Source organism: Aphelocoma coerulescens, chromosome 4 (assembly GCF_041296385.1).
Source record: "Aphelocoma coerulescens isolate FSJ_1873_10779 chromosome 4, UR_Acoe_1.0, whole genome shotgun sequence".
In the NCBI taxonomy this organism is placed as follows: domain Eukaryota; kingdom Metazoa; phylum Chordata; class Aves; order Passeriformes; family Corvidae; genus Aphelocoma; species Aphelocoma coerulescens.
This window is the reverse complement of record NC_091017.1, coordinates 68,553,079-68,565,874: the sequence shown is the minus strand read 5'-3', so window position 1 is coordinate 68,565,874 and position 12,796 is coordinate 68,553,079. Positions and strand designations below refer to the sequence as shown.

The 12,796-nt window shown below is 38.3% G+C and overlaps 1 protein-coding gene across 7 annotated transcripts in view; it reads left to right on the top strand.

Moving 5' to 3' along the window:
- The window catches only part of ABLIM2 (actin binding LIM protein family member 2), a 131,276-nt gene that overhangs the window by 91,770 nt on the left and 26,710 nt on the right, over positions 1-12,796 (top strand). For 3 of the 7 annotated variants that reach the window (XM_069014522.1, XM_069014519.1, XM_069014520.1), the window contains 4 exons: positions 4,032-4,152; positions 5,860-5,958; positions 11,335-11,436; positions 12,732-12,785. In XM_069014522.1, coding sequence (XP_068870623.1) covers positions 4,032-4,152; positions 5,860-5,958; positions 11,335-11,436; positions 12,732-12,785 — 376 coding nt within the window. The remainder of the gene's footprint in view (positions 1-4,031; positions 4,153-5,859; positions 5,959-11,334; positions 11,437-12,731; positions 12,786-12,796) is intronic. The other 4 variants (XM_069014526.1, XM_069014525.1, XM_069014521.1 and 1 more) reach the window with 3 other exon arrangements.

Genomic DNA, 12,796 nt, shown 5'->3' with positions numbered 1-12,796 from the left:
TTTGCTCAACTGTCCCTTATTAACTTCATCCTCACGTCATGCATGCACTTCAGCCTTTTCATATGCAGAGCTGATATGATACAGTTTGTGCTAATGAAATCTAATTTAATATAATACTAACATACTAATGGCTAATACTAATTCTTTGTGAAACATACTTGTATATAACTCCTGTCATGCAAGTTAGCTTTTCTTCTCTGAACATGCTTACCTTTCATTTGACTTCCTGATTTCTTTTCTAATTTTATCTACATTTTTACAAATCAAACCTCTTCAATATACTAGGTATGAGCAAGGTATTTACAGAATGTGGAAGTCTGCTTTGTTCTCTCTTAAGTGATAACACGACTAGGGATATTATAAATATCTTGGATATTAATTATAGCATTTATTTCTACCCCTTCACTTACACCTTTTACACTTAATTAGTACCACTAAGGTCTCAGTACTGCTGTCAGGTGAAGTGCAGTGCATATGTTAGGTTTTACAGACTTTCTTCCAAGCCCTCTCTGCACAGTGCTGAACCATGTTAGCTCCATTTTAAGGTATCCAAAAAGAATTAAAATTGTATGTGGTAAAGGTTGAAATGGTATTTAGGTTTCTGATTTCACAAAATTGAAAACTTCTGCCTAACCCTGAACCTGTGGAACGTAAGCACTTCTTTTCTATGTCAAAATTTGTTGGTGCTGATGATGATTGTGGCCCTCCTCAAGTGCCTGGTGACATCCAGGCTTGGCAGAGGTGCACAGACCAAGCTGTGCACAGACCAAACATGGACTGTATTTGCAGTCCAACATGCATATTTTCCTGGTGCTCCAGGATGATATTGCCAGGGGGGAAAAAAAAAACCCTGTCTTCCAAATTTCAGCATCCTGGCTTCTTACCTGCAGCTGCAGTACTTTCAGTCGATTTGCTCAACTACGCAAACATAGCATTTGATTTGGATAGGAAAATGAACAGCAGATTGTCAGATTACATGATGTTTAATTGAAAATTAAATAATGCAGACTTCTGCTTTCCCTTAAAACAGTAAGTTCTAGTCCCGATTTTGGAGGTCCTTCAATGCAGATTTAATTAGGGCTTGTGTGTAGTTTCAGGCAGTTGCCTTAAATGGGAGGTCCCTCCTGCCCTTCTCTGTGGCACAGGACCGGCCTCACCAAACCCCAGGACTTTGTAACAGAGAAACCACTAAAAGATCAATATGAAATTATTTATATATTAGTCCTTACATGCCTAATTACAAACAGATAATAAGAAAAATTGCCCTAACTTAATTGACAGGTGTTTTTCCTAACTGTATCATGTATTATACATGGAGAGTGATATTTTAAGAGTAATTCTTCTCACGAGTAACATCATGCATGAATTTGTATCACTAATTTGTTGTGTGTTGCTGTTTGCAGTCACCTCAGTTGCTCTCTCCAACACCTACTGAGGTAATCCCCAATGCCTTTGTTTTCCTATTCTGACCCATTTTGTGATGCATAAACCTGGTCATATTGATAAGCAGCAGCGTCTGAAATGTGGGGTTCGCCCCTTGCCTCTACAGTGCATGGGGTTTATGATTTTCAGAGTGTTACTTGTGTTCAATATGTGCTCTGCTTCTGGATTGTCATCTGTATGCATCTGTCTCCACTGTCATCCATGTTTCTGCTTTCCTAAATAAAGGTTGTATGGTGGTCACTTCTTCAAGCTCTACTAAATAAATTATGTCGGGAAATATGATTTATGTTCACATTTAAAGCTGTGAGCGTGAGCTGATTTAAATTAATGCTCAGCATATCTTTCTCTTCTTTTTTTCTTCTCATTTTTTTATTTCACAAATAGTTAAACTACTTATACTATTTGTGTACACCTACTTATAAATCATTTACACATACCTGAACTTCTAGGTCTGTGTATTTTGATGTGCATTAATTAAGCTAGTCTTTGTTTCAAGAAACATCATTTTGGGAGCAGTGAATGCATTTAATATATTTTCCCAGATAGTAACCCAATTACGTATCATGGGTCTGGCTAATTTCTCCATTATCCCAATTTTATGTACTGCAAAATTTTGGTAATCATGGAGAATTAAGGACTGAGAATTAAGAGAGAAGTTAACCAGCAGAGATGTAATTTATTTGATAATTTACAAATAAATTAATGCTGTATTTAATATTTGGTTACATGAACTAGATTGACTGTTCCTTACAGAGACACAAGGTACACAAAGGTAAGGTCTGAAGCAATATGAAAACTTGATGATTTGGAAAATTATAATAATTTCCTTTAAATTCAGTTATCAAACTGCCAATATTGGTTTCAAAAGTGATACTGATGTGGAGGTTGGGACTGCCATGACTTGTGTATACTCCCATGTTATCCAGCTTCTCTGTGCTTGCTGTCTCTCTTTAAGGAGTCTATGATCAGGTGCTCGGGCATCATCATCTGGAAACTTGTCACTGGTTTTGTTGCAGGGATTTTTATTAGAGGAATGTTCCACTGTATCATACAATTGGACACATCACAGACCACTAGCTGACACTCATCTGATATTTAAATATCATCACAAGGCTTTGTAAAGCCATTGCAATACTGCTTGTAATTCTCTCCACAAAGGTTAGAGTTAGTATTACACAACATAGGTACTTTGGGAGGGAAACATCTTGAGCTGAACATAGAGGAGTTGGTGGCAGGATGCCTACAGAACACTGCACACTTGGGAAGGCATCAGTTGTTCTTTGCTTTTTTTATAATTACTTATGAACTTGATATTAAAGCAATAATGCTGCTAGCCACTATACTAAACTGATCTTCCACTTTCAGAAATGCACCTGGTGGGTCTGGGGTGACATTGAAGGGATGGAGTATACCTTGACCCTAGGAAAAAATCTGGTGATGTCAGAATATTGTACATCTCTGTAGAGTCAAGTATAGTCCCAGAGAAGGCAAATTCATCTAAAGATGAATGTATGGACATGATTAAGTTGTTCTGATAGGAATCTGGGAGAAGATGGTGGGACTAAGTAGTATCTACTGAGTGTATAAAAGATGAATGATCCAGTGGTAATTACACAGATGCCTAAAGGCATCCCCATATTCGTGATAAGTGACTGATACTTGCTATGGTATAGCCTATTTTCCTTCTTTTCTACCGGAGTAGGAGAGGGGAAGGATTTTTTGGAGTATGACTTTCCCTAGTGGAGCATCTGCAGGTTACATTGATTTGTTCTCATTTGGAGTTAACTCAAGCCAATTCTCATTTGTCTTAAAAAGAAGGAAATTTGAATTTGCTTTTATAGCTCATTTACACAAAGTCATTTCCACATCTATTCCACTCAGTAGTGCTTTTACTGTTAAGAAGACCCTACTTGCAAATTGCAGTTGCAGGTTAACTAGCTGTACAAAATCAGAGGCTTGGAGTGTGTGCACATGGTTTTAACAGGTTGAAGCCAAGGGTTTAGTGGGAATTGGATTGTATGACTGGCTCTGCACAGTGCTGCAGTATTAATGCTAATGCTACACGAGTGTTTATATTGGATTCTTAGAGTAATGACCATGTTACAGTATGGTGCACTGGGCAGTTTATACACAGTCAGTTTCATGATGTAGTGAAACCAACAAATGCTGATTTTTGTGTTGTCTGTAACCATTACGCATCCATTCATATGGGTACAAAGTGACCATAATGCTATCATGCTAACCTGAGCTCATCTTCCACCCACTTTTGTTTGTTCAGGGAATTACACTGTCCTGAAACAACACTTTTACACTGTTGTGTTCTTTTCAAATTATATTGTAATTTTAAATTTATGTCTGTGCTGGCTTTCCTGGCAACATGACCGTTCTCTGGTACTTGGCAGAGCTCTTTCAGTCACACTGCTGGTGGAGGTGCTGAAAACCACCTCATTTCATTAGGATTGCATGGAATCTTAGGGCAGCATTGACTCCCACCTACACAGCACAGAAACACACAAGATGGCATATTCTGCCTGTTTCTGCAGTTACTTCTCTTCCCTAATGACATGTATTTCTTCTCTTCCTCTAAGGGTGACCAAGATGACAGATCTTTCAAGCAGTACAGGACATCAAGTCCCAGCTCTGCTGGCTCCCTGGGCTATGGTCGGTACACCCCCACCTCCCATTCTCCTCAGCATTACAGCAGACCAGGTAATTGAAAAGCAGCCTTACTTATTCTCTAGATTTTTCCATTACTTTGTGTTATGTTGTAAGTAGAATTGACTCCAGTAGACAGGGCTTTAAGGTGGAATAGCAGTTTATTGCAGTGATTTATTTACAGTGAACAGAGAGTCCCATGGGGAGAAAGGAAGCAAGTGCTTCAGGAACATGCATCCAAGAAAACAAAAATAGGCATTTAAGAAAAATTGATTTTAGGTAGACACAAGATAGAAGAGTTTAAAGAACTTAATCCTGGTCTCATCCTGCCTGAAGATACATACTCAATCCACAGCTCTTTCAAGGTGTGGCACAGTATCAGTGAATATGCACAAAGCCAAGAGGGTCATCGAGTGACTTTGTGTAGGTTCTTGTACACAGGGTCATGGTCATGTCCCCTGTCCACAGTGCAAGAGCTGGAGGAATGACTGGTTCTGATGGCTGGATTTTGAAGGCCAAGTTGCTTTAGTCGAGAAGTTTACAGTGTTTTTTGCGGCTTTGGGCTGTAGTAGCAGCTGTGTTGGTGCTCTTGTCACACCGACAGGAGGGATCATCTCCTTTTCACCTTTGCATGGGAATGCCTTACAAAACCCCATTCATATTTGGGTTTTGTACAGAGTTTTATCCTTGGGAATAATCAGTGAAATTGCTCAAAATTAATTTTATTTTTTCTCCATCATTCAGGTGAAGAACACAGAGTATTTTTATTACTTTTTTGTTGTCTTTTTAATTTCATTGGGGATACATTATAATTCTAAACTAGTTTTGAAATCTGTGAGTTTTTAATCTTTCCAGGGGAAATGAAGATTTTATGGGTAACAGGAACAGTTTTTACAGGAATTGAATATTTATACTACATAAAGTCTTTGTCAAAGTGGAAATGAGACGGAGCATAAAAAAATCTATTAGAGACATTAATCTCTGCTGAAGGTCTGGTAGCTGTCATGCCTAATCTTAGCAGCACATTGTTAAAGCAAGGAGGAAAGACAAAATGAATTCCAAATAAATTCTAATGCCTTAAAATTTAGAAGATAATCTTCATAATCACCATTTTTAATAACTGCCACTAGTCTTCCAAACTGTGTTATCAGGACATTATTGCAGCAAAGCAAACAAAGATGACTTGAGAATATATTTCAAGGTAGTTAATCACATGTCTAACTTTCAGAGCTCAAATAACTTCAGAATGTTTCTTCAAATACTTAAATTAGCCATGCACTGGTATGCCCTGGTGCATGGTGAACTAAATCCTACCAGTGTGCACCGCCGACAGTGAGAACTGGACCCACTCGGGGCACAGTTTTCTGCAGAGACAAGGCTCTTCCCATTTCATTTCATTAGATCCATTATGAGCATTTATCATTCCCTCTTGCAGCTTTTTAATATGCAGGTTTTCCCCTGAGTGCAGCCATGCTTTTTGTGGTGCCTTTTCTGGAATATTTTCTGATGCGTTACAGTTACAGCATTTTGGGTGATGCCCTTTCTGTCTGCAGAAAGCCCCTGTCCCTTGGCTGACCCCAAAGTATGGCCACTGTCATGTTTTTAGCAATAACCAGAGAAAGATGGAGTTTTAAATATAAGCTATATGTTTTCTAAGCATCAGGAGGAAAATGTTCCTGAAAAAAAGGATGGCATTGTAATTTGTGGCTTTCAGTAAGTGAACTAAATAGTTTATTTTCACTTACTCTCTGTTGCCCCCAGCTGGTACTCACAGTCTTGGTACCAGTAGCTGCATCTCCCTGCCCCAACACCCAAGCCTTACATCTACATTCAGACATCATTACATCCCTTTCTTCAAAGGTAAGGTCCAGGAATGCAAAACCGTGCTGTGATAATGTAGATTTATTCAGCTGTGTTTCACTTTTATGTCTGTGCAAGCATGGCTTCCACCTGGATAAAATTTGTCTTAATTTTGTGCAAGTGCTTCCTTGATGTACTGTGTAAGTTTTACAAACTGAGTGGGTATGAGGTGTTTTATTTTTGCTTTTTTTCAGTGAGTGTAAAGTGTCTTTCAAAGGGTAGATGGAAAGAATTAGCTTTTCTAATAAAACTGAGGAAGGGAATTATTTAAAAGTCTGTTTGTTTTAAAATGCCCTAAATAGTGATGGTAAATAGTATAATAAGCTTATACATTTGATACAACATAGGATGATCAGTTATCTAACCTTCCAACCTACATTTAGATATTCTTCATATTATTTGTAGCATTGCAAAAAATTATGACAGCTGGTTACATCAGTGCAGTTGCACTGTCAGTTAAGCTGTGCCATAGCTTATAAAACATAGTGACAGAATCTGTTCTCCTTGCCATTAGTTTTTTTGCAGTGGATATTAACTTCTGATGACTTCCATGCTGGATGTGAGACAGCACTAAGGAATGCCAGGAACCTTTGAGACAAAGGGGTTTTTTTTAGGTAGTTGGTTAAATGTCCGAGAGAGGAGACATTCAGCTGCTGCATTTGTCTTCCCCTGAGTCTCTTCTATAGTAACAATAAGAACTGTGAGGAGACATGAATGGCAAACACTTTCAATGCCTGTTCCTTGACTCTCATGTACTCTTTGATTTAATTAAGTAAAACTGTTGTTCTTGAGGTTGTAACCAGTAAAGAAAAGGGAATGACCCTCTGCAGGAGCCAGACTTGCACATGCAGGTGAATAGCAGGTACTCGTTGCCTTTGGAGTAATAACTAATGCATCTTCATTGGGCCCTGATGCTGCCCAAAGGCAGCTGAATTTCAGTGGGATAAACAGGAACAGAATCAGGTTCGAGACATCCAAATATGATCCTTGAGAGAAAACTTAGGGGGAAAAAGCTGATGAGATTAAACTGTTTGTTGCTGTTTCAGAGTCTACCTGCAAAGCTCCTTCCACAACCAGAAGCAGTCAGCCTCCCACACATTTCTTGAAAGACTGGCACAATCCCTGGTATTCTGAGGCACTGCTTTAACTGTTTTTTTTATCTGTCCTCTAATTTTGGATGGTATTATCCAACCTGATGTACTGAGTAAGAGAAACTTCTTTGGTGTGCTGTAGCACACGATTTCACTGTATGGAAAGCTCTTTCTCGAAGTCCCGCTGGCAGTTGCTTGGCAGCACTCCTGTGCAAATGAGTTTCTGCTCAGTGCTACCTGCTGTTTCTCAGAGCAGCAGCAATTATTAAGTGCTCCTGTTTGGATGAAGGAATCATCAAGTGGTAGGTTCTTGTGCCCAAATAATTATTAGTAATGTGATCGAAATTATAATATTTTGCAATTCTGCAGCACTGTTTTATTGAGGAGCTAAAATATTTTGCAGGCTGTACCTTACGGTGCCTCACAGTGTTCCTGTGAGGCAGGTGATCCTGTCTATAATTTTCCTTAGTAGGTAGTCCTGAGCCCTGCCAAGGTTGAATAGATTATTCACTGTTTTTCACTGAGTTAATGTTTCTGTCCAGAATGAGTCAGAAGATTTGCCTCATCCTCCTCAAGGTCTCTGAATTCTGAGTTCTAGAATGTGTTTTTTTCCTTATCTGGAAGAGCCTTTTTATGGTGTAGGTATGCTCTTTTTTTCTCTTCAAAGTGGTTAGTGTGGGAAGAGTAGGATTGTAACAACAGTTGTTTTGTGTCCAGATCAACCTTAATGTTGCCACTTCAGTTTTAAGAAAGTGAAATAATGCTTATTAAAAAAAAAAAAATCCATAAATTATACTCTGCTTTATTATACTAGAAGTAATCTTTGTAAAACCAGCACTCCACATATGTCATAATTTCTTTAAGCTTCCAGTAGACAGATACATCACTAGGGAAATTAAGACAAGGAAAATCTTCCTTTTGATTTCACTGAGGCTGCATCATATTCTTCCTGAGAATGACAGATTTCATAATTTTTCCAGTGACAAATATTACTAAGTTCCTGTTCTGTCAGTGTACTGCAGTCTAGCTCCCATGAAGTGTAATAGGATGACCTGTTATTTATCATGAAGACAAATGATTTGGTTGTGCTCTTTTAAGGATTTTTGTCTTCAAAATAAGTCCTGTGAGAACCTCACTTCAAGAAAGTTTCTCAGTTCATGCTCTTGCAAGTCATAGGTGTGATACTTGTAGCACCTATGCTTGGTGTAGCAGTTCTTCTTGAAGTGATGGAGTCTTTGAGAGTGCTGAGCACTGCTAAAAAAAATGTTTGCTTAAAACATGGTGGAAATTATCTTGCCTTTCTAGTGCAGGAGCACAGCTTCCAAAGATCTTTTTCTTTGGCTTTGAAAATTTGAAAAGAATTAGTCATCAAACTTCAAAAAACTTTTTCTAATTTAGTGCACCATGGGCAGAGATATTAAAGGGTCCAGTTTTGTGAGTAGGCTTGGACAGTTCCCTCATTAGACCAGTGACATCTGTTTGTTCTTCAGTCCTGAACTTAGACAGCTCTTACTGTAGCTTGTTACCAACTTTCCCATCCTCACAGCTAAGATAAAAGCTGACTAAGAAGGAGGTATAAGCAATATTGTACTTTTCCTGACAGTCCCTTAAAAAGGGAGCATGGTCTGAGCCCTGGTCAGTTGGCTCTACACACACAGGGTTAAAAGTACAGCCTGCCCTGTCAGCAGCCAGAAGGCACAAGGAAGTTTTTGTGGTTTACACTCAAGTTCAAAGTAAGCCTTCCCAGATTCTTTCCAAGTTAAACAACATCCAGGGAAGAGTTCAGGATTCTGGGTTTTTGCTCTTCACTGATCAGTAGAGAAGATCACAGCCTGTGGCTGCTTGTGGCAGAAGGCAAGCCCAAAAGTTTGAAAAAACTGCTCTCTCTGGTAGTTATCTTTTCTCTGAGAACTTACTTGAAGTTCTTCTTTAGTCTGTACTAGGCAAACCTTGAAAGAGATAATGTATTAGCAAAGTCTCATTATAGAGATTTAAACTATAGCCTAGACTGAGCAGCTGTCTATGGTTCCTACACATTAACTTTCTTTACATGGATCTTCAGTTTGCTTTATTAGTGAACACTTACCTCTGTATTCAAAATGTGAAATACAACTACTCATGTTTGTCCAAATCAGTGGCAGAATTAAAGTTCAAATGTGTATCAGTTTGTATGAGTGGGGTGCAAGAAGAACCTTTTCCATCATTTCATCCTTAGTTCTTCCATTTTGAGTAAATTAGAGGTTATGGCTTTGCAAACTGCTCCACACAGATGATCCTTGCACTGAGCAATTTTTAGATTCCCTGTCCCCCAGTACTTGCACTTATACCCTGTGTTCCTTAATTAATGCTTCCTCCTGATTCCTTGCTGACACTCTGTCCTATCACTGAAGAATGACTTTCTGTGTGTGTATGATACCAACACCTTGGGTCACTGCTCAGTGAAGTTATTACTCATGCAGATCATATATGAATAGACATTTTATTAATATGCTAATTTTTAAGTAAATAAATGAGGAATTAATACACTGTGGAAATTGCTTTCTGTTTAAATTAGAAAACTCCAATAACAGTATCTTATTTGAGTGAAGGACATGACAATATTTTTAAGAATTTTGAAGGTATAAGGGAGCTTAATATGTGTCTACCAGTGACACTGAGGCTTCTTCTTTTAATAGGGATGGGCAGAAATTTGGGGCAGCAAGCAGCAAAGAAAGAGGGAATTCATAAATGTGGAGTGAAAACCTATCACCATTTCTTTTCTTCCAAGAGCAAAGTGGGAATCCGGAAACTGAATAACTGTCTGGTTTCTTGTCTGAGGACTACTTGCCTGCAAGCTCATGGTGAAACACTGAATTCTTAGTGATTCCATAATTTTCCCTTTACATTTTGGAAGGACCATGGGCTATCAGCACCTGCAGTTGGGATTTCAGTTTCTCAATATCCAAGATTACACTTTTTTAACAAGAAATCTCTGTTGTGTTGCAGCTGAATAGCTTTTGAGTTTTAATTTTTTGTCTACTGTGAACGCTACAGACACAGAATTTAGGATGGATTAGTTAGTGTATTGTCATGAGATAAAACAGCACGCTCTTCTGACCTCATCTGTCCTGTCTCTGCTCCTGCTGAGCTCAGTGGCACTGTCCCCTTGACCTCAGTGGTGCATGGCAAGGCTGGCTTTGGTGACAGTCAGATGGCCATGCACCCACTGCTTGTCAGCAGAGACCACCTCCATGGGCATGGCCTCGACAGCTCTGGTAGCCCAGTGGCTCTGTGGTTATAAAACGTCCCCTTCATGAAGGCAGAGCTCAGTTGCAGATCTAATGCCCTGAGCTGCTGCACTTTTCTTACCCCAGAGAAACTTGCTACAACTTCATCATTACTAGCCATTAAATCTGTGCTTCATCCACACTAAAAGAATAACAGAAAATTAACAATCATTTGATGTAAGAATAAATGTCATGTTTGCTTCCAGTTGCTTAACAGTGCTGTGAACTAAAAGGATTTTACAAGTCCCAAAAAAGTAGAGCTTTACTTTTTTGTTTGCCAAGCAGCACTATAATGCCATAGAGTGTGCTTCAGGGAAATAAACCAAGAGGAGATGAATGGCACCTAATAAGCATTTGACAAAACAAGTGGAGAAATGAATATGGAAAAGTCCTATTTATATCTTGAAATTTGGTGAAGTGACTATGGCATTATAGATTCATGACTTGATAATCCAACCTTGTTTGCATAAAAATGCTGTGGTATGTTACCTGTGGGAAAAGTTTGCAATTGAAAGCCAAATTTCAACATCTCTTTTTGTCACTGATATATGCAGGATTATTTGACTTGACCATAACGTTTATATTTTGGTCTAGTCCTGCTTTGAGATAATTTAAACATTACTTAATTATTTACTACTGGTTTCAGGGACAGGCTACGAGCCATAGCATTAAACTTTTAAAACACGTGATCAGTAGATTATTCAGTTAAGGCTATGCAAAACACATTGCAAGATTTTGGATGTTCTTATCCTTTGATTTTCTTTTTTAAAGTGTCATTAAAAGAGAAGTTTTCATTTCAAAGTAGGGCATCTTAATCTGATATTTATCAGAGAGTAATTTTTGATGAGGTGTTCGGAGTCTGAGCCAATGTACTATGCTGAAAAATAATGGGTTTTACAAAAACATATATTTAAAACTGTTGGATTAACAAGTCATTCTGAACAAGCTTTTATGCTTGAAATACTCTACTTTGCTTTCCATTTTTCTTTTATCTGCTTTCTTTGCTCTTCCCCTTGGAGGCAGTGAAAGTGGTCGGAGCACTCCAAGCTTATCCATGTACTCTGACAGCAAATCTTCGCCTTCTGTCTATCAGCAGGCTCCTAGGCATTTCCATATTCCAGGTAGGCATTAACTGCTTAGCTTTTGACCTTCAATATCTGGCACCTGTTTATCCTTCTCTGAATGTATTTTTTTTTTTCCTTTTGGCATTAATTTGTGAATTTCAAAGTGCAGAACAAGAAAATGTCTAGTAAGTGAATAACTGTTGTTAAACTTCATCTCAAAAATAAAAGAGAGCTGTGTGCTCATGTGCCTATATTTTTTAAAAAAACTGCTTTACAGGAGGCACAGAATAAAAAAATGTTACCAAGAGTACAAAGTTACAGCAGTTCTGGCTTAGTGGCTGAACTTGATGATCTTAGAGGTTTTTTCAGCCTTAATGATTCTAAGATCCTATGGTCGATATTGCCATAACTGCATAGATGTATTGAATTTGTGTGCAGGAGGAATGACTGAAGGGGTTTTTGTTGTTTAATTATTTTTCCTTATCAGTCTACTATCTGAATTTAAGTAATATTAACATAAATTTTGAAAGAAGCTGGAAGACTTGAGAACTGAAGGAGGCTCACTGTGCCTGTCTCTGCATATGTACTCCACTGTTTTCAAGTTCAGCCAACAAGCACATTAAACTTACATCTACACATCTACCTCCTCACTGTAATAGTTTGTTTATTCACGTTTAGCTTCTGTGGTTAATGTTTCTGTAAACAGACCACAATTAGGAATTGTATCTGCTCAGGTCCATAGTACTGAGTAAATCTGATGTCCGTACAGTGTGATATGGGAACCCTAGACTGTGGCTCTGAGGGCTCCCAGAAAATTCCTGGAAGGCCAAGTTAGCCATACAATTCAAAATTAAGACAGATTATCGGATTTCCTAAATAGTAGTTTGTATTTCCAGTATAAACATTTACATGTGAACGTATAGACTTTATTTGTAATTAATGGAGAAAATCCTTTTCCAAGTGTGACAGTTGCAGTAGTCTGTTGTACTTATATATGAATTTTAAATAGTGGCAAGTGTAGCCAGTTTCTTTTTGCTGTCTATGAAGTATATAGTGGTAGTGCAGATGAAGCCACCTACATATCACCAAATGGATGCCATTCAAGTTGTCTTAAAGTATTTTGAGGGACTTTGGGGGGATTACGTTGCATAGGTAGGTCTAAATGTTTTCAGAATATGATGGATAAATTTTTGTTCTCTTTTAATAACCAGTAAATGACAAACCAGTGAATGAATGCATAGTCTTTGCTGAAGTTTTTACATTGTTATTGTTGCTGAGAGGAGGCAAGAACAGCATGGTTTCAACTGCTTGCTTACTCTTTCATTCTTTCCTTTCTCTTTCCTCTTCCTCAGACACTGGCGTAAAAGATAACATCTATAGGAAACCTCCTATCTACAAACAGCATGGTACAGTCTAC